We start from the raw sequence: 21,476 nt of genomic DNA, 5'->3' as shown, positions 1-21,476 counted from the left end.
CTGGACTACTCCAGCCCCACCCCCACCTTGGGGGCCAGAGTGTGCGGAGGGCTGGCTTTCCCATCAGCCACTGAGTCTCATCCTGAAGCCCTCTCCTTCCACAGCAGGGAGGAGGTCAGCTCCCAGGCCAGGTGACCACTGGGCACAGCACACACTCGGGACATGGTTGGGATTGGGAGGTAGGGGTAGGAGGAGACAGGATGTCCCCACCTCTGCCCTTGTGAAATTGGCAAGAATTTCTGGGGTAGCTGCTTTAACAAGGGCAATGCAGGCATTATGTTTTTATTTCCCAATCGCAGGTGTGACCAACCGTATGAGGCATTTAGCCATCTGGCCCTGGGACCCACTGTAGTGGAAGGTTCTGGAAAATGCACAGGTCAAATCCTCTTACTGGGCTTCTGTGCGACTGAGCAACTTTCACTCAGCATGAACCTCATGGCTTTTCTCCTTCCTTGAAGGAGACGATGGTGTGTGTTAGTCGCTGAGTCGTGTCCGACTCTGTGTGACCCCCATGGACTGTAGCCCACCAGTGTCCTCCGTCCATGGGATTCTCCAGGCAAGAATACTGGAGCGGGTTGCCATTCCCTTCTCCAGGGGATCTTCCTGACCCAAGGATTAAACCCGGGTCTCAAGTACTGCAGGCAGATTCCTTACCATCTGAGCTATCAGGGAAGCAGGAGACAGTTACACTTGGTAAATTGCCCACTGTCCATTATTCCAAAATTACACCAGTCTCTTTGGGTTCTTTTTCCAGACGGCAAATGATACGCTATTATAGTGAAAGTGAAAGTGTTGGTCCCTCAGTCGTGTTTGACTCTTTGTGACCCTTGGACTGTAGCCCACCAGGTTCTTCTGTCCATGAAATTCTCCAGGCAAGAATACTGGACTGGGTTGCCATTAAACCATGGAGGGAAACACATCCTGATTGAAGCATTCCTGGAAGAAGGCTTTCTCTGACCTGAAATCATTCTCACTGGCTGTCTAATATGCTCTATTTGGACTTCCCTGGTGGAACAGTGGATAAGTAAGAATCGCCTGCAAATACAGGGGACACAGGTTTGAACCCTGGTCCTGGAAAATTCTCCATGTCACGGAGCAACAAAGCCTGCGAGCCACAACTCGTGAGCCTGGGATCCTCAAGTACTGAAGCCCGCACACCCTAGAGCCTGTGCTCTGCAACAAGAGACATTACTGCAATGAGAAGCCCATGCACCACACCTGAAGAGTAGCCCCCACACACTGCAACTAGAGAAAGCCCGCCTGCAGCAGTGAAGACCCAATGCAACCAAAGATAAATAAAAAGAGGTCTCCTCCTTCGATGAGGGCAACACTGCTAGCTTGGGGAATCTTGCCTAGGAGGAACCCAGACCTCCCCAAACAATGATAATATACATTTATGCTACAAAGATTCACCTGCAAGCTTGGCCCTACTTAGCATGCTGGGGACACAGCAGTGACCATAATAGAAAAAGTCTCTGCTTTCATGGAGTGGATACTTTTCTGAGAACTTATTTTCTCCTTAGATTTCATAGCTTCCCATGACCTTGGTTCGCTGTGTACCCACTGTGTGGATTCTACCTTTGTAGAGAGCTGGGAAACTGAGTGTGTCAGACACAAAGAAGGTAGTCATTTATTCCTCAGGCACTTATTGTGCACCTACTATGTGCCAGATGTACACTCGCTGAAGTCTCAGAGTCATGCGGAAGTAAGAATTACCACCCATTGTGTGAATGAGGAAACCGAGGCCCAGAGATGGTGGGCAACTTGCCCCACATCAGGCCCGTGAGCCCTGCGGGCTGGTTAATGCCCTTACCTTAAGTCTATGGTAAACAGTCTCTTATGAAACAAAGAACCAACAGAATGGAATTACGGCCTGGATGAGGGATGCAGGTGAGACCTAATTTAGAAAGTTCTAGAACACTGGTGTCCATTTGGGGTGCCATGTTCTACCGCTGTCCCAGGATTTCAGGGAACCTCTGTTGGTCTTGTTCAGCTCTCCCTTGGCTGGAGTGAGCTCTCCCACTTCACATCTTCATCCCTACACCAGGTGTTCACATCCCCCTACCCATCCCAGGGGCCCCCCCATGTCCAGGATGGGGGATACCCAATGGTGAGCGGCTGCAGAGACTTGTATAATCTCATCTTTCTCTCCAGTCTGGGCTCCTTCCTCCATGCCAATGCATCTGTCTCCTGAGTGGGAATCTTTGCCAGGTAGGTGCCTCCAAGCCTCTCTTCAGCACACTCAGGCCTGCAGCAGTCTCTTGAGTTTCTATCAGTATTTTGATTTGGAAGTGGGTCCAGGAAAGAAAAACTGCCTTAGGGTGCCAGTGAGCAGCAGAGGAGGCAGGAAGCACTTAGACTACTCGGGTGGGGATCCTTTGAGATATAACCTTGCCATCCAATGAACTAATGGATGGGGGTAAGAATGGGTGCTGACTGAATGAGTGATGACAAGAGCTCATATCTCATCCACCTGACCCCTCCATCCCACCCCAATCCAGGTCCCCCAAAAGAAAAATGGTAAGTGTTTGCTCAGTAATTGAAATAAATTTGAGCATCTACTGCATGCGCAGCCTTGCTGTAGGTGCTGGGGACACAGCAGTGAACAGAATGGAAACCACCGCCCTCCTGGAGTGGATATTTACCAGAGCCACATTCACCTGGACTCTTGGAATCCTCTCAGCAATCTAAAGGTCCATCATTGGCCCATTTTGCACATGAAAAAAACTCAGAGTGAAGTCTCCTGCCCTAAACGGTACCGTTAGGAAACTGAAGCACAGAGAGGTTAAGTGACTCACTCAGGGTCACACAGCAAGTTAAGAGATGGAACTGCACCTCGAAATCTGGACTTAAGGGGGAGCCCAAATCAGCAGATGCAAACAACTATATATATATATGTCAATAAAATGGAGAAACAATGAGGTCCTGTTGTATAGCATAGGGAACTACGGTCAATATACTGTGATAACTCATAATGGAGAGGACTTCCCTGCTGGTCCATTCTTAAGACTGTGCTTTCCAGTTCAGGGGGTTTGGGTTCCATCCCTGGTTGAGGAGAAGGGAAAGGCTTACCCACTCCAGTATTCTGGCCAGTCCATGGAGTGGCACAGAGTCGGATACGACTGAGTGACTTTAATTTTCTTTCACTTTCCTGGTCGAGGAGCTAAGATCTCACATGCCTGGGGGCCAAAACCCAACAACACAGAAAGCAGTATTGTAACATATTCAATAAAGGCTTAGAAATAGTGAAAAAGAATATGAGAAAGAATATACTTATATATATATATATATGAAAGTGAAAGCGTTAGTGCCCGACTCTTGGCGACCCCGTGGACTGTAGCCCGCCAGGCTCCTCTGTCCATGGGATTCTCCCGGCAAGAATACTGGAGGGGGTTGTCATTTCCTCCCCCAGGGGATCTTCCCGACCGAGGGATGGAACCCGGGTCTCCAGCATTAAAGGCAGCTTCTCTACCATCTGAGCCACCAGAGAAGCCTATGGCTCAATCACCTTGCTATACACCAGAAACTAACACAACACTGTAAATCAACTCTACTTCGATTAAAAAACGAAACGAAAAGAGAGCCCAAGAAGGGTAGGAACTGGGGAGAGTAGCCTGGGTTCCACCCACGTCTTCGGCAGCCACCAGTGATCAAGTCCAACCTCTTGAACTTGGCCACGAGAGGGCGCCCGCGAACCTCCGGCCAGTCGCTGAGTAGCGCTTCGGCCTCCTCCCTCAGGAATGTCAGTGGCGGAGGGAGGGAACTTTGGCGGCCAGCCCGGAGCAGCTGCTGCTGCCGCTGCTGATTCCGCCCTCCTTCCCCCTCCCTCCCTGGGACGCCGGGCTTGCAGAAAGGAGGCCGGGGCGGGAGGAGCGGCTTTGCACGGATCCGTGGCGTCTATTTTCGTCCCCCTCCGCCTGGGCTTCCAGCCCGAGGCTTCCCGGGAAAGGCCGGGAAGGACCCAGGAGACTGGGAATAACACCCATAACAACATAACAACGGATAGTTGTCATCTGTAGTACACCTACGAATTCCTGCGCTTGGTGGGACTTTCCACCAACTGCTCCATTCTACAGATGAGGAAACTGACGCTCAGAGAGGTACGGTTGATCGCTCAGGTAGAGGGAGCCAGGAGCTTCTCAGTGTGGAAGGGATGGCCAGGATGTGGCCAGTTTAGTCACTTCCAGCCCTAGCTCAGGCTCCTTGGGGCATTTCTTGGCTTCCTCAGGGCTTCAAGAACTGGCTTTGCTTCCTGTTTCCTACGGGAATCCCATGCCTTCTCTGCTGGTCAAAGGCGGTCTCTGAAGTCTGCCAGAGTTTTCCAGGGAAGCTTATTGCCAACAGAGGAGAAAGAATAATTTAGCAATCACATTTGGGGTTGATTACTGGGTTTGAAAGCACCATGGAATTTCAATAATATGTGTCCCCAAAGAGCTCACAGCCAGGTCAGGGAGAACTACTCACAAATAAGCAGATGTGAGAGCCCAGAGGAGCCTGATAACCCATTTAGTCTGAGGAGTTAAGGAAGGCTTCCTGGAGGAAGTGGTATTTAGGCTGAAATCAGAGATTCTCAGGGCTTCCATGGTGGCTCAGACAGTAAAGAATTTGCCTGTAAATCAGGAGACCTTGATTCATTCCCTGGGTCGGGAAGATCCCCTGAAGAAGGGAATGGCTACCCACTCCAGTATTCTTGCCTGGAAAATTCCATGGGCAGCAGAGCCTGGTGGGCTACAGTCCATGGGGTCGCAAAGAGTCAGATGTGACCTGGTGACTGAACAACAAGCAACCGTGTGCCATAGGTGCTGGTGATGCAACTGAGCACACAAACAGTCTCCTCCCCGTGGAGTCGATATTCTAATGGATGGAGATGGGCAAGAAACAATATGTCAGGTGATGAGAAATAAAGCAGGTCCAAGGCAAACAATGAAGCTGCTTGCGCCATCTTGTGGTGATCAGGGAGGGGCCCTCTGAGTCCCTGTATGAGATCAAGGAGGGAGACTTGTGGGTATTTGGGAAAAGTGTTCTAGGCAGAGGAAACAGCAAGTGCAAAGGCCCTGAGGCGGAAGTGTGTGTGGAGGTTTAAGAAACAGCAAGGAGGCCTGTGTTCCGGGACTGGAGTGAACGATGGTGAGACTGATGGAGATAATTTGAGATGAATATTCAGGGATCAGATCATGTAGGAGGCCTCATCATTGTGGATTTGATTCTAAGTTAGAGAAGGAGCCATGGAGAATTTTGAAGAAGGGAGGGGCATTTTCTTTCTGTATTAGCAAATTAGTCTGAGGATGCCCTTTGTTACTATGACTTGAAATCCAAAAGTAACAAGAAGAAAGGTGAATAATCCCACAACATGAAAACAAGGCCAGGACTTCTCTGGTGCTCCAGTGGTTAGAAATTGCCTGCCAGTACAGGGGACATGGGCTCCATCCCTGGTCTAAGAAGATTCCCCACGGTGCAGGGCAACTAAGTCCAAGTGCCACGACTAGTGAGCCTGTGCGCCCTGGAGCCCATGCTCTGTAACGAGAGAAACCACTACAATGCGAAGCTGACGCACTGAACCTAGAGAGTAGCCTGTGCTCACCACAGCTAGAGAAAGACCAAGCACAGCAAGGAAGACCCAATGTAGTCAAAATAAATATATAAATAAACAAATGCACCGTCATAAAAAAAAAAAAAAGGGCCAAATGCCACCACAGAAAAGTTAAAAAAAACCTGGGAAAACATAACTGTACTTCATATTATAGACCCCTTAATGTCTATAATATGTAAAGAGTTTCTAAGAATTAATGATAAACATATAAATATAAATTTATATATTTACATAAAATATGCAAGTCCCATAGGAAAAAAATTGAGCAAATGGTGTAGTCAGAATGTTCACAAAAAATGAAACACAAGGGTTCTTTAATGCATTAAAAGACACTGGGCCTTGCTCTTAATAAGAGTAATGCAAGTTAAAATAAGAGGAATGTGAGATACCAATTTTTACATGTTAGATTGGCAAAATGATGCTCAATATGGTTGGGCTGTTAAAAAGTGAGCATCTTAATATATGGACTTCAGTCCTCCCCAGTAGAGATGAATTTGATGATGTTCATAAAGATTACAAATGCTTAGCTCCTTTGGCCAAGAAATCCCATGATAGAAATGCTTGCAAATGTATGAAATGATGTATAAACACAAGGTTATTCGCTGCAGCCATTTCTATCATAGCCAAAGGCTGCAGAGAAACCCTAAGATTCTTCATGAACTCCAGGACCAGTTGCGTAAATTACCCTCCATCTACACAATGGAATATATTACGGCTGAACCAAAGAATGAGGAAGTCTCCTCCGGCTGATGTGGGAAAACTCCCAGGACGTACTCAAGGAGAGATCCCTTCACTTCACTCTTCACCCTTCTGTGTATAGTATGTTGCTTTTTGTGAAGAAAGTTTTAAAAGTGTATATTCATTTTTTCCACTAAAATGCTACACATTTATTTTTATTTATTTTTTAAATGTAGGCAGTATTTGAGCATTTTTATGTTAAAAAATTTAAAAAAAACTTCTCGTATTATTTTTGGCTGCACCCCTGCAGCGTGTGGACTCTTAGTTCCCCGACCAGGATTGGAACACGTGCCCCTCTGCCTTGGTAGGGCACAGTCCCAACCACTGAACCACCAGGGAAGCCCCCTTATTTTTAAAGTTGTGGTAATATACACACAACATAAAATTGACCATTTTGATCATTTTTTGTGTACAGTTCACAGGCATTAAGTACATTCATATTGTTGTTGACCGACCACCACCCTCCATCTCCAGAACTCTTTTTATCTTCCCCAATTGAAACCCTATCCCCACTAAACCCTCACTCCCCATTCCTGTTCCTCAGACTCTTTGAACCACTATTTTACTTCCTGTCTATGAATTTACATATTCTAGGTACCTCATATAAATAGAATCACGCGATGTATTTGTTCTTTGACATCTGGCTTGTATTACTTGGCATAATGTCTTCAAGGTTCATTTGTGTTGTAGCACAGGTCAGGATTTCCTTCCCTTTTATTTTAAAATTTTGCTTGCTCTGGGTCTTTGTTGCAGTGCGTGGGATTCTCTAATTGCATCATGCAGGCTTAGTTGCCTGGTGGCACGTGGAATCTTAGTTCCCTGACATGGGCTTGAACCCGTGTACCCTCCAATAAAAGGCAGATTCCTCACCATTGGACCACCAGAGAAGTTCCTTCCTTTTTAAGGCTGAATACTATTCCTTTGTGTGTATATACCACAGTTCATTTATCCATTCATTAGGTATTTTTTTCCCTTGTATATTCAGAAAGAAAATCTGGATAAATAACTCATGGAAATCATAACAGGCAGGGGTGGGGAATCAGAAACTTGGTAGTTGAGTAATGATAAGGGTCAGAGAATGGCTTAAAAATATTTCTTAATATGTATTTTTTATTTTTATTTTTGGGTATGTTCTTTTGTATTTTTTTATTTTGAAAAGCACTGTGAATGTTTTAACTATTTGAAAGATATCTTTAAAGGTCCTCTGGGCTGTTGTCTGGAGACTATATTGTAGGGAGGAAAATGCAGAAGGGGAGGAGGCTGGGACAATATTCTAGGTGAGAAATCTTGGCGGTTGGACTAGGCTGGAGGCCAAGAAGGTGTTTTGAAGTACTTGGTTCTGAGTATATTTTGCAGATCAGGTGAATAGGATCTCCTGATAGATGATCTATGAGGTGTGAAAGAAAGTAGAGATAATGCCAAGATTTTTGGCTCGAGCAGTTAGGATGGACTTATTTTTGCTAAGATGGGAAGATGGGATGGGGGGGTGTGTGAGTGTAGAAATTGAGAGTCAAGTGTAGGCTGGTTATTATCACCTTCTGAGCTCTGACCAGTCTCTGCTGGTCAGTGGTAGCATCCACCTAGAATTTAATAGCAGCCTTTCTCTTCCCACTGCAATTGTTTTGTAAATTATTTATTTATTTTTGACTGGGTCTTCTTTGCTGTTGGTGGGCTTTCTCTAGTTGCAGCAAGCTGGGCGCTATTCTCTAGTTGCCACGCGTGGGCTTCTCATTGTGGTGGCTTCTCTTGTTGCAGGCTCTAGGGCGAGAGGGCTTCAGTAGTTGAGGCTCCCGGGCTCTAGAGCACAGGCTCAGTAGTTGTGATGCCCGGGCTTAGTTGCTCTGTGGCATGTGGGAACTTCCCGGACCAGGGATTGAACTCATGTCTCCTCCATTGGCAGGCTGATTCTTTACCACTGAGTCACCAGGGAGGCTCTGCATTTGTTTGTAGAGTTGCTATCTGGATTGATGATGATTCTTCCTGATTAGCAGCAGAAACTGACTCAGGGTGATTTAAGCTGCAGAGGAATTTCTTGGGTGGATACTGGGGCCTCATAGGATCAGCAGCCTTGGAAGATGGAAAAGGACAAAGTGAGGGCAGGACAGCAGCTAAGACCACAGTTGAAATCACCTCCTGGAACCAGCCAGCAGCTCTGGCTTTTGTTGCCAACACTGGTGATGCCACGCTTGCATCCCTTCTGCCCCCTCCTCTTCCTGATCATTCCTCCGGGTGGGCAGCTCTCCATTCTAAATCCTGTGCATCTACAGAGTGGGATCAGGGTCACATGCTCACCCTCAAGCTGCAAGGGAAGCTGGGAGAGAAGGTCTGGTGTGTTCTTGTTCCAAGAGTCTATACGGAGACTTCCCTGGTGGTCCAGTGGTTAGGAGTCCGCCTGCCAATGCAGGGGACACAGGTCTGGGAAGATCCCACATGCCGCAGGGCAGCTAAGCCTGCGCTCCACAGCTACTGAAGCCACGTGCCTGGAGCCCATGCTCTGCAACAAGAAAGCCACTGCAATGAGACACTTGTGCACCAGAATGAAGAGCAACCCCTGCTCACTGCAACTAGAGAAAGCCTGTGAGCTGCAATGAAGACATAGAGCAGCCAAAAAAAAAAAAAAAAAAATCTATATGAGCAGGGTTTGGAATACTGTCTGCCCCACCTGCAAATAAAAATCAAGTTCGGCTTCACTCATCCTGGCTATGATGGCTCTTCCTTCTTGGTAAGGAGGTAATTGTGTCTTTTAAAATAATTTACTTAAGGGAGTTTTAAAAACATTTTATAAATACAGATTTTATTTTGTGTTGGGGTATAGTGCTTTACAATGTTATGTTAGTTTCTGGTGTACAGCAAAGTGATTCAGTTATATATACACATATAGCCATTCTTTTTCCAATCCTTTTCCCATAGAGGTTATCGCAGAATATTCTGGAGAGTTCTAAAGGAGGTTCTACATTAATTAATTAGGCTGTGCCGAGTCTCAGTGGCGGCAGGTATGCTTCTCTTGAGTTGCGGCTCATGGACTCCAGAGTGCCCAGGCTCAGTAGTTGCGGCTTGCTCCAAGGCATGTGGGATCTTAGTTCCCCAACCAGAGGTTGAATAGGTCCCTTGAATTGGAAGGTGGATCCTTAATCACTGTACCAATATGGAAGTCCTAAAAAAATAATCGGAGTTCTTTTTTTTTTTTTTTAAATCATAAAATTCAGGGCAGAGGAGCCCTTTGGGGCGAGGCAGGCAGCCAATATCAATAACGTTCTAATGGTGGAGTCTGACGGTAGGCTACTGGGCATGCACTTTGCTCCTCTGTCTTGTCAAATGCATGTATTGTTCCATCAGTCAGCGTCCCAGGTGGGAAGAGAGAGCACACTCACAATGGGTAATTCGGGGAATGATGGGGACAGGCTCAATGGTTAAAGAAGGGTCCGGGGTCGGGAGCCTAATGGAGGATAACGCAGTGCCTTCGTGCTGCCAACCATGGGGTCCCAACTATCTTTAGCTGAAAGGGGCAAAAGGAGGGAGAGGGTCCTCAGAAACTAGAGTCAGGGCCTGAGATGGACAGATGCTTCAAATCCACAGGGACTCTGCATGGAAGGGACAACACCCTGGTCTTTCCCCTCCCACCCTCTGACCTCCTGCTGATGCCTCCCACTGGCAGAACCCAATGCAACTGGAAGCCGGAGGTGAAGGAAACTGATTGATCTAATCCTTGGGTGAGCCTCCTGATTGAAGACCTTTTGCATATGTTATGTCATCTACTCTTTTTTATTTTAAATGTTTATTTGTCTGTGCATGCTAATTCTCTTCAGTCGTATCTGACTCTGTGCGACCCTATGGACTGGAGCCTGCCAGGCTCCTCTGTCCATGGGATTCTCCAGGCAAGAATACTGGAGTGGTTTGCCGTGCCCTCCTCCAGGGGATCTTCCTGACCCAGGGATCAAACCCATGTCTCCTGCATTGGCAAATGGGTTCTTTACCACTAGCGCCACCTGGGAAGCCCAGTGTTTACTTCTCTATTTATTTTATTTGGCTTCACCTGGTCTTATTTGTGGTACATGGGACCTTTTAGCTGTGACATGAAAGATCTAGTTCCCTGACCAGGGATCAAACCCGAGTCCCCTGCATTGGAAGAAGGATTCTCAACCACTGGATCACCAGGGAAGTCCCTCACCTATTATTTTTAAAATTTAATTTAATTTAAAAATTGACATAGGAGACTCTACTCAATTCCTTGTAATGACCTATGTGCTTAGTCGCTCAGCTGTGTCCAACTTTTTGTGACCCCATGGACTGTAGCCCCCCAGGCTCGTCTGTCCTTGGAATTTTTCAGGCAAGAATACTGGAGCAGGTTGCCGTTTCCATCTCCAGGGGATCTTTCTGACTCAGGGATCTAACCTGGGTCTCTTGCTTTGGCAGGTGGATTCTTTACCACTGTGCCGCGGGAAGACCATACTAACCTATATGGAAATAGAATCTAAAAAAGAATGGGAAAAATATAAAAATAAAAAAGAATATGTATACGTCTAGCTGACTCACTCTGATGTACAGCAAAAACTAACACAATTGTGCTGCTGTTTAGTCGCTAATTTGCATGTGACTCTTTTGTGATCCCTTGGACTGTAGCCTGCCAGGCTCCTCTGTCCATGGGATTTCCCAGGCAAGAATATTGGAGTGGGTTGCTGTTTCTTTCTCCAGGGGATCTTCCGGACCTAGAAATCGAACCTGCATCTCCTACATCACAGGTGAATACTATATTCCAAGAAAAATTAATTAAAAAAATCAGTATTCAGGTCACGTGAAATGAAATTACGGGGATGAAAATGGAAGTGTTAGTTGTCCAGTCATGTCCAATTCTTTGTGATCTTATGGGCTATAGCCTGTCAGGCTCCTTTATCCATGGGATTCTCCAGGCAAGAACACTGGAGTGGGTAGCCATTCCATTCTCCAGGGGAATCTTCCCAACCCAGGGATGGAACCCAGGTCTCCTGCATTGCAGGCAGATTCTTTACCCTCTGAGTTACAGCATGATGGGGATCTTAGTTCCCTGACCAGGGATTGAACCCTTGTCCTCTTCAGATGGACTCAAAAAAATTTTTTTTAATTGAGATATCATTTATATGCCACAAACACTGCCCTGTTTAAGTGCACAATTCCGCGGGTTTGGGTGGATTCATAAGCTTGTGCAACCATCACCATTGTCTGCTTTCAGATATTCTTCTGCAGGTATTCCAACATTGTTCAAAAATCCAGTGCAGAGGGAGCAGAAAGGAGGAACTGATTTAAAAAAATATTGAGTAGCCCCCACACTGACTCAAAAAGATCTCTTCTGAGGATCTGGGATTTTCCTTTCAGTTTCCCTTTTATTGGAAGAGGTTCTAAAGACCAGCATAGACGGAGTTGGATGGCCCCAGACTAGATTCCTGTCTCTCCCCACCCCTCCCACCCCCATCTCTTGAAACTGGGGATGTTCTGAGTGACTCCATCCCATAAAGCTGCCGAGCAAACTTTAATTAAAACACTTTGCCTGGAGCTTGGCATTTCAAGGTGGTTATTGAACTCAAAACCACAACAAGTATTCCCAGTGAAATGAAACAGTCCAGAGGACTTCGGTTTCAGCACTTTATTGCTAGTCCTGTTTGGTAGAAGATGACACCAGAGGGGTCACCTGCCCAGGGCCACCCACTGAATGATAGGCAAAGTCTGCATTTACACCCAGAGTCCATTTGCTTCCAAATTCTCAAGAGGAGGCCAAGACACTTGGGGGACACTTGTCTCAGGGTTCAGATGGAATCCTTATTGGTTTAAAAAAAAATTAAATTGTGGCAAAGTATATACCATACAAAATGTGTCATCTTCACTAATTTTTTTTTTTTTTTTTGTCCAAGGCATGCAGGATCTGAGTTCCCTGACCAGGGATCGAACCTGCACCCCCTGCATGGAGAGCATGGGGTATTAACCACTGGACTTCCAGGGAAGCCCCTCTTCACTATTTTTAAGTGTATAGTTGACTAGATTTTTTTTTAAATTGCTCACTTATCTTTGGCGTTGCTGAATCTTCATCACTGTGTGCAGCCTTTCTCTAGCTGCCGTGAGCAAGGACTGCTCTCTCTCTAGTCTCCGGTTCTCTCCAGCTCTGGTACTTGGGCTTCTCATTGCAGTGGCTTCTCTTGCTATAGAACATGGGCTCTAGGGCTCTCGGGATCCAGTAATGGTGACTCCCAGGCTCTAGGGCGCAGGCTCAACAGCGTGGCACACAGGCCCGGTTGCTCCGTGGTGCGGGGGATCTTCCCTGATCAGGGATTGAACCCATCTCTTCCACATTGGCAGGCGGCTTCTTTACCACTGAGCCACGAGCGAAGCCCCTCCAGTTCATTAGTGGCAAGTACATTCACATTGTTGTGTAACTGCCACCACCATCCATCGCCAAGAACTCTTTCTTCATCTTGCGGAATTGGAACTCTGTCGCCATTAACCACTAACGCTCCGTTCCCCCATATCCCAGCCCCTGGCACCCACCATTCTACTTTGTCTCTTTGAATCTGACTCCTCTAGGGACCTCGTATAAGTGGAATCGTACAGTATTTATCCTTTTGTGTCTGGCTTCTTTCGCTCAGCATAATGTCCTCAAGTTTCACCCACGTTCTAGCATGTGTCAGAATTTCCTCCCTTTTGAATGCTGAATAAATGCTCCCTGTACGGATGGGTCACATTTTGTTTATCCAGTCATCCGCTGATGGACATTTGGGTTGGTTCCACCTTTTGCCTACTGTGGACAATGCTGTTCTGAACATGGGTGTACAATATCTCTTCAATTCTTTTGGGTAATATCCAGGGATGGACTCCAGTGTTCTTGCCTGGAGAACCCCAAGGACAGCGGAGCCTGGTGGGCTGTCGTCTGTGGGGTCGCACAGAGTCGGACACGACTGAAGCGACTTAGCAGCAGCAGCAGGGATGGAACTGCTGAGTCATATGATAATTTCATTTCATTGGTTGAGGAACTGCCATACCACTTTCCATAGTGGCTGCACCATTTTATATTCGTACCAACAGTGCCTGCCTAATGCGGAATGTGCCAAGGGCCCAGTCATGTCCGACTCTTTGCGACCCCATGGACTGCAGCCCACCAGGCTCCTCTGTCTATGGGATTTTCCAGGCAAGAATACTACAGTGAGTTGCCATTTCCTCCTCCAGGGGGTCTTCCCAACCCTGGGATTGAACCTGAGTCTCCTGTGTCTCCTGCATTGCAGGCGGATTCTTTACCTGCTGATTCATCCGGGATGCCCACCAACAGTGCACAGGGTTCCAATTTCTTTACATCATTGCAAACACTTGCTATTTTCTGGGCATTAAAAAAAATGTAGTCTTGCTAATAGGTGTGAGAAAGGCCTTATTTCTTTTTAATGTTTTTATTTATACATGAGGAATTGAGCTTTATTACTTACAGTGGTTACTATTAGTTGCAAATATATATTTTACGAAAAAATACACATACATTGCTGGTGTGTCTGCAAACACATTTTACTGATGGAATGTGTGCGTGCTAAGTTGCTTCATTCACATCCATAGGGTCACTCTTTGTGACCCTATGGACTGTAGCTCACCGGGCTTCTCTGTCCATGGGGATTCTCCAGGCAAGACTATTGGAGTAGGTTGCCATGTCCTCCTCCAGGGGATCTTCCCAACCTAGGAATCGAACCCTCATCTTTTATATCTCCTACAGGCAGGCAGGTTCTTTGCCACTAGCACCACCTGGGAAGCTGTCCTGATGGAGTATGTGACAAGGAAGTCTGGAAACCCCTTAGTCAAACCAGTTTTGAGTGTGTGTTTGTAGGAGGGAAGGAGGGATGGGGATGTTTGGATCATTCCTAAATCCCCACATTGAAGATAATGAAGTCCAGAGGTTGACTGAGACAGCCTGTTTCATCCTTCAAGGTCCAGGGACAATGCCCCCTCCTCCAGGAAGCCTTCCTTGCCTTCCCAGACACAACTCCAGCTCTCTGATCTGGGCTCCTCAGCCCAGGATGCCAAGATCCCAGGGCCCGCTCTCTCTGCTCCTAGCCTTGACCACAGAGGGGTCTGTGCCTGGAGGCTGAGTGCTCTCTGGGATTCCAGCAATGCCCAGACACAAAAATGTGTCAGGCAGAGTTTGTTGAATGAATGAATGAATGAATGAATGAATGAATGAAGGGTCGTACATACAGAGAGGGGTGTGAACTAAAGATGCTTGGTTGTTCAGGGGTGAGAAGGGTTGGGTGAGGCTCTGTTCATCGGGGCCACACTGGGGTGCGGAAGCAGCTGCAGGCCAGGCACCGAAGGGCAAGCTTGAGAAGGCGTGGCCAGCGGAAGAGCAGGCGGTGGGAAGCTCGCACATACAGGCTGCCGGAGGGGTCCATGGCCTTGAGCGCGCTCAGTGGAGTGTAGCGGGCGTTGGTCTGTCGGCGCAAGGGTGGTCTGGCCGAGCCGATGACCTTGACGATGACCTGTGGGGTGGAGCCCTGAGCTCTGGGACCCAAGGAGGGGCAGGGTGTCTGTAGGGAGGGGCCCCCTCACATACCTGAGCCACGTCTTGGGGCTCCGGGCCCCACCTCACCTTGGCTACATCCTGTGGGCTCTGTCCCACGTTGTGAAAGAGCTCCCTGGAGGCTGGGAGGTACAGATCTCGAAAGTAGCTCAGCGTGTCAGGGTCGGTGCCTGGGAACTCGGCTGTGGAAACCTGCTCTAGGAGCTTGCCCTCAAATTCGGTGACAACCGGGCCTGGCTCCACCAGGGAGATGCTGAGAAAAGGGGGAGGGGAGAGAGTCTGGTGCCCCCCAAATGCCAGATACCCCATTTTGTCTAATGCTGTCTCTCTCTCTGTCTCTCTGTTTTTGTTTTTGTTTTTTTTTTTCTTTTGTGGCTGCATGACATGTAGGATCTTAGTTCCCTGGCCAAGGATTGAGCCCATGCCTCTTGCATTGGAAGTGAAGTCTTAACCACTGGACTGCCAGGAAAGTCTCCAGCACTGTCCCTCTCTTCTCCTCACTTCCCCATGCCTCCCACTGTTATCTCACGCCCCCTCGCTCCCACCCGTCTCCTCTGCTGCTCCTCTCTCCTTGTCTGTCCTGCCACTGCCTCCATCCCCCATCACTGTCCAAATGCCCGCCTCACAAGATGTTGAACTGTAGCAGCTGGACAGCCAGACTTTCGAAGAACCCCTCCATGGCAAACTTGGAGGCCGCATAGACTTCGTTGAACACGACACCTGAGAGGATGGCAGGAAGGCGGGCCCTTTGGGAGTCTGGGTGGTGGGCTTAGTGGGTCCAGAGGGATGGGGTCTTGGGAGACAGAGCAAAGAGGATTTAGGGATCAGAGGATATCTGGGGCCAATGTGATGGGTGTATGGAAGTGTATTATGGGACCATGTGGGGTCAGGATGAAGTTGGGGTGCCAGGTCCCACCTCTTCCTTGCAGTGTTCCATCCATCCTCAGTCCAAGGAACTCTCCTATTTCCCTCCATCCTCTAAATGCTTGGGCTGCTTGGTCATGGGATTCCTGGGGTCCACAAGGACAAGCCCCACTCACCAGGGTCTTTATTGGCCCCTTTATTGAACCATGAATGTGTCCCCCCAAAGTCAGGGAGTGTAGCTGGAAGAGGGGCCAGAGAGCTGGGTAAATGCAGATTTTCCATGTCAAGGTTACAAGTAGGATGGATTCCTTAGGGGGCTGCTGGAGAGAGGGGCAACTCCAAGGAAATTTCCAGGGAGAGGAAGGAAGTTGAGAGAGGTTTGAGAAGGAAGGAGCCAGGCACAAGGATGGCAAGTAGGTGGCCTCCATAATAGGCCTATAGCAGACATCTCTAGTCAATCACCACTCTCTTTCCTACAGAACCTCAGAGTCCCAGATCCAGACATCTCTGGGGTCTGGTGGGGTCTGGCAAGAAGGAGTCTCAGGAGGAGTGCTGATGGTTCCTTTGAGTTTTGTGGGATGGTTGGAAGAGATTTTCGGAGGTCTGCAGAAGTGGGGTTGATAATGGATGTGGATGGCCATTGGCAGCATGTATACCAGCCCTGTCTAATCCTGTACCATGTTAGACGTAATTTATCTATCCCAGAACTTTTTCCTCCTGAAGTTCAGTATTCTTCTCAATGCAGGCCTATTTAGGGAATATGAGTTAAAACCTAGTTGCCATCCTTCCAGCTGGGGGAGGGTCAGACACTGGGAGGATTCCCAGCATTGGATCCTCAGGACTCACCCTGCAGCCCCATGACGCTGCTGACCACCACGATGTGGCCCTGTCGCCTCCTCTTCATGCCGGGAAGCACAGCTTTGACCAGACGGACAGCCCCAAAAAAGTTGGTATCAAAGACGTTCTGCATGGCAGCTAGGCTGAGCCCTTCCAAGGGCCCCACCAGGCCCACTCCAGCATTATTCACTAACGGGGGTAGGAGTGAGGGTTACTTTGAAGTCCCTCAACCTTCTAGGGTTACTATCCCAGGGACACTCGCTAAATTGTCCCACCCCTCCCCCACTCCAAGTCTGGGGTTAATCCAGGGTATCTAGGGCAGACAAATGTGGAACCTTGAAAATCTTTAAATACAGTTTAGCGTTTGTTACAGGGAACTCTTAACCCTGGCTGGGGAAGAGGACTGCTGGGAACAGCCTCTCCTTCATTGCATGAGCAATTCAGCTCTGACCCCAAATTGCATCAAAACAGCCATAATCACCCCTCCTTAGAAGACCATTTAGGGACCATGAGTTGCTTCTTCATCATGCTCCTTTCCCTCAATGACTCATCAAATTAATTTTCCCAACCACGTATGGTTTTCTTCATACGTGAGAAGTTCCATTAAAAAAATCCACCCTATTCCCAGATCTCAATTTATTTTTTGTTTCTTTAATAAACTGGATGGTATCCTGGGCTCTTAGTCAACTGGTCTACCCCTTCCGTACACTGTCAGAGGTTACTGGTGAAAGAAGAGGGCTGGTTCCCAGACACTGGAGAGGGCTTGCTGTGATTGAGGATCTCTGCTTAGGCCAAGGAGGAGGCAAGTGACCCCAGGGGATGCTCAGACTCACCCAGCACATCCACTTCCCCTCCCTGGATGCAGCTGAGACATTGGGCCACTGACTCATCACTGCACACGTCCAGCTGAGCCACGGTGAGGGTCTGACCCAGAGCCTTCCCAGCAGCTGCCTCCAGTGTCCCCTTCTTTCCCAGGTCCCTCATGGTGGCCACCACTGGGAACAGAGAGCAGAGTTGGAGCAGGCACTGGGGTTCCTTTACCCTGTGAGTGAACTTCCATGTTCCTGTGATACTGCATGAGGAATGTCACAGAGGAATGGAGACCCATAGGTTTATACATCTACATTCACCATACAATCACAAATGCATGCTTATGTACAGACATTTATATGTACCTCCATCCATCCATCCATCCATCCATCCATTCATCTAACAAACATTTATTTACATCCACTCTACCCTATGGCCTATTTGAGGTGCAGAGGCTATCCCATGAAATAAGATAAAGTGCATGCCTTCAAGGAATTCAAAACCAGTAGGTGAGACAATAAAATAAGCATAGAACAGATTGGTTTGAGAAAAGAAATGTGTGAACATCTAAAGTCAACATATGCCTGTTATACGGAGTGAAGTAAGTCAGAAAGACAAAAACAAATGTTGTATATTAACGCATATATATGGAATCTAGAAAAATAGTACTGATAAACTTATTTGCAGGGAAGGAATGGAGACACAGACATAGAGAATGGACACAGTGGGGGAAGGAGAGGGTAGGATGAATTGAGAATGTAGCATTGACAGATATACACTACCATGTGTGAAATAGATAGCTAGTGGGAAGCTGCTTCATAACACAGGGAGCCCAGCCTCCATTCTGTGATGACCTAGAGGAATGGGAGTGGGAAGGAGGGGATATAATATAATTGTGGCTGATTTGCATTGTATGGCAGAAACCAACACAACATTGTAAAGCCGCTGTGCTGTGCTAAGTCACTTCGTGTCCAACTCTTTGTGACCCCATGGACTGTAGCCTGCCAGGCTCCTCTGTCCATGGGATTCTCCAGGCAAGAATACTGGCGTGGGTTACCATTTCCTTCTCCAGGGCATCTTTCTGACCCAGGGATTGAACCCGTATCTCTCATGTCTCCTGCATTGGCAGGTGGGTTCTTTATCCCTAGCACCACCTTATCCTCCAATAAAAAAATAAAGTCAACATATGTGCAAATATGCACATGTAAGTATGAATAGCCACATTTACATCATCAGCATAGATTGCAATTATTGAATGCCTACTATGTGCCATGCTGCTACTGCTGCTAAGTCACGTCAGTCGTGTCCGACTCTGTGCGGCCCCATAGACGGCGCCCACCAGGCTCCCGTCCCTGGGATTCTCCAGGCAAGCATACTGGAGTGGGTTTCCATTGCCTTCTCCGACTATGTGCCATATACTATGCTAAACATTTTTTAATAAATGCTAACTCTAATCCTCACAGGAATCCTATGATTAGGTCATTGACTTACTCTCCAAAGATGGCCACAACATCTTTTATTGCTCATGCTCTTCTACAATGTAGCTTCTCACCCAGCAGGACATGAAATCTGATTCTTGAATCCTGTGACTAGCTGGGAATCAATAGACTGTGATAAAGGTAACACTGTGTGGCTTAGGAGATTCGGTTGGAAAAGATGTTGCAGTTTCTGCCTTGCTTGCTGGAACACTTACTGGTGAAGCCTTTAGCTACCCTATAGCAGCCCTGTCCTGAGGCCACCATGCTGGGAGGAAGCCCAAGCCAGGCCAGACAGAAAGACCACACGAAGCAGCCCCGAGATGGCTGGAAGGGAGAGATGTCTGCCCAACCCTGACATGCTCCAGTCTCCTCTGTTCTCATTGAAGCCTTTGACCTTGAGCCTCAACTGCGCAGCTGAGCTCTTCCAAATTCATAACCTTTGTAAATCTCTCAAGAAAGGTGATCACAGCTGTTGTATGCCATACATCTGGGGGTGCTCTGTTTTTAACAGTAGTAATCAGAACACATAGATAATGTTAGTATCCCCATCAACTCACCAAGTCTCAACAAAATGAAGTTTCTTGCCTAATTTATCCTCGTTGTTTAGTTGCTAAGTCAAATCCGACTCTCTGCGACCCCATGGACTGTAGCCCGCCAGGCTCCTCTGACAGTGGGTTTTGCCAAAGTTGTGCATGTCTCTAAGACAGAGAGCAGAGCGCTTGGGAGAAGCAGCCTTGCCAAGTGGGGCAATGTCCTCATCCTTGCATCCTATTAAGTAATGGCCCTTTGGCTGCTTCGACTCTAGAGCGCTCTGGGTCAGAGGTTCTGGGTGGGGTGCAGATTGGGGCCACTGACTCCAGAGCGGCAGGAGGCCAAGTCTTTAGATCTACAGCGCTCCCCCCCACAAACCCTCAAGGTCAGGGTCACTTAAGAGGCTTATCACTGAATAGTAATCTGGGGAGGGGTGGGGGAGGGGAGTCTTTGGGGAATGCCTAAGTGAAACCTCAGAAAAGTCCTCCCCAGCCAGCCCTTCTAAAAATATCACACACGTGCACCCCGGTTCCTTTATTTTGCTTCTGACCACTCATCAGCACTAGCCATATAATACAATTAAATTATCTGTTTAGTATTTGTCTTCCCTCTCCTCCCCCAGATTTTTGTCTTTTTTTTTTTTTTTTTTCGCAGCTGTATTTCCACACCTAAAACCTGAGACCCAATAGGTGCATCAGAAACTTTCTTTGGATGGGGGATGATTCACAAGCAGAGGTGGGAAGGGGGCCTCTTGGTGTTCTGGGTTCTCCCCAAGTTCACCAAGGCAGCTGAAGGCATGGACTAGTGGAAATAGTTGGGGAGAGCAGAGAGGTCCTGGGAAACCATGCCCACTCCTGTCTTTCCTGGCCTGTCCTCCCCACCCCCAGGCCCCCTTACCCTGGTAGCGCTGCCTGGGGTCATGAGCCAGCTGCACTGCCAGCTCCAAGCCAATCCCAGAGGAGCATCCTGAGATGAGTACAGTCCGGGGTGCATCGGCCATGTTGATTCCTCCCTGGACGCGTGACCTCCACTGGCCAGCAGCTGACTCCCACCACCTGTCATCCGCTCATCTGCTCTCTCCTAAGCACCCTCCACCTGATCCCCAGCAGCGTGAAGGGACCTTGGGATCCCTCGATTATGAACTGACTTTGCACAGGCAGCCACAGGGCGGGAGGGTGGGGGTGGGGGAGAATCCCTTAACTTCAATATAGTCCTTTATTTTTATCTGTCAAATATTTCCTCTCCTCCCCAATACACTCATAACTGGGGGCTTTTATTATGATGATAAGTTATTCAGGGCTGGTGAGGGGGGGGTGGTTGGAGTGCATGGGGAATGAGCAGGGGTGTTCTCTTGCTGTTTCTACCCTGGGCAAAGAATCTCTGGTGGAGAGAATGTGGTCCCAGAAGGGTCCTTTCAAAGAGAGAAAGGGCATAGAAATGGCAGAAGATGAGGGTAGACTATAGGAAGAACTTCCCAACAAAACAGGGCAGGGCAGGAACTTTATGGGTCTTCAGCTAGGGAAGTCTTAGTCTCCAGTGTCCCTGAAGAGGGAGCAGTGACTTGAGGAGATTCCCTCTCCTCCTCCCACTCAAGGCCACCCCTCCCCCTCACGCCAGATGGGTCCCCACCCCCTCCTCCCCAGGGACACAAAGTCTCTTTGTCTAAGAGTCAGAGGCCTGGAGGGAGGCTTCTCCCTCTTCCCCATTGGGGGCGGGGCAGTTCAGGGCCCGGGACACGCCCCTTGGGTTCCTCCCTGCGGAAGCTCTCTCAGATCCTGCCTGTCTGCGCTTGTTCAACTGCACAGACTGCTCCGCCTGACCTGACCCCCTGGGTCCTCCCCACACTGGGGTGGGGGAGGGTTCCCAGTGGGGTGAAGGGAGCGTTCTGCCTCACCCCAGGAATGACAGGGGTTCACCCCTCCCTGCAGCAGTGCCCTGCTTGAGGGTAGGACCAGACTCCCTGATTTAATAGGGAAGTGTGTAACGATTGGGGGTTTTGCCTGGGACATCCCGCTGGGATCTGAGTCTGGGAGAAGAGCGTCAAGGATGGAGGTGGGGGCCTTATTTGAAGATTAAGAGTTTGGGTTTCTCTGGTGGCTCAGACAACAAA

General features: G+C 48.3%; 1 protein-coding gene across 1 annotated transcript; it reads right to left on the bottom strand.

Annotated features, from left to right (window-relative positions):
* Positions 1–14,589: 14,589 nt before the first annotated feature.
* On the bottom strand, positions 14,590–20,366 carry RDH8 (retinol dehydrogenase 8). The gene is made up of 6 exons (XM_068979264.1): positions 20,264–20,366; positions 17,381–17,542; positions 16,557–16,736; positions 15,473–15,566; positions 14,916–15,099; positions 14,590–14,805 (listed from the first exon to the last, which is right to left on the bottom strand). The coding sequence occupies exons 1-6, from the start codon at positions 20,364–20,366 to the stop codon at positions 14,590–14,592; spliced, it is 939 nt and encodes a 312-aa protein (XP_068835365.1).
* Between the last annotated feature and the right edge of the window lie 1,110 nt (positions 20,367–21,476).

Source organism: Capricornis sumatraensis, chromosome 9 (genome assembly GCF_032405125.1).
Source record: "Capricornis sumatraensis isolate serow.1 chromosome 9, serow.2, whole genome shotgun sequence".
In the NCBI taxonomy this organism is placed as follows: Eukaryota; Metazoa; Chordata; class Mammalia; order Artiodactyla; family Bovidae; genus Capricornis; species Capricornis sumatraensis.
This window is presented reverse-complemented; position numbering and strand designations above follow the sequence as displayed.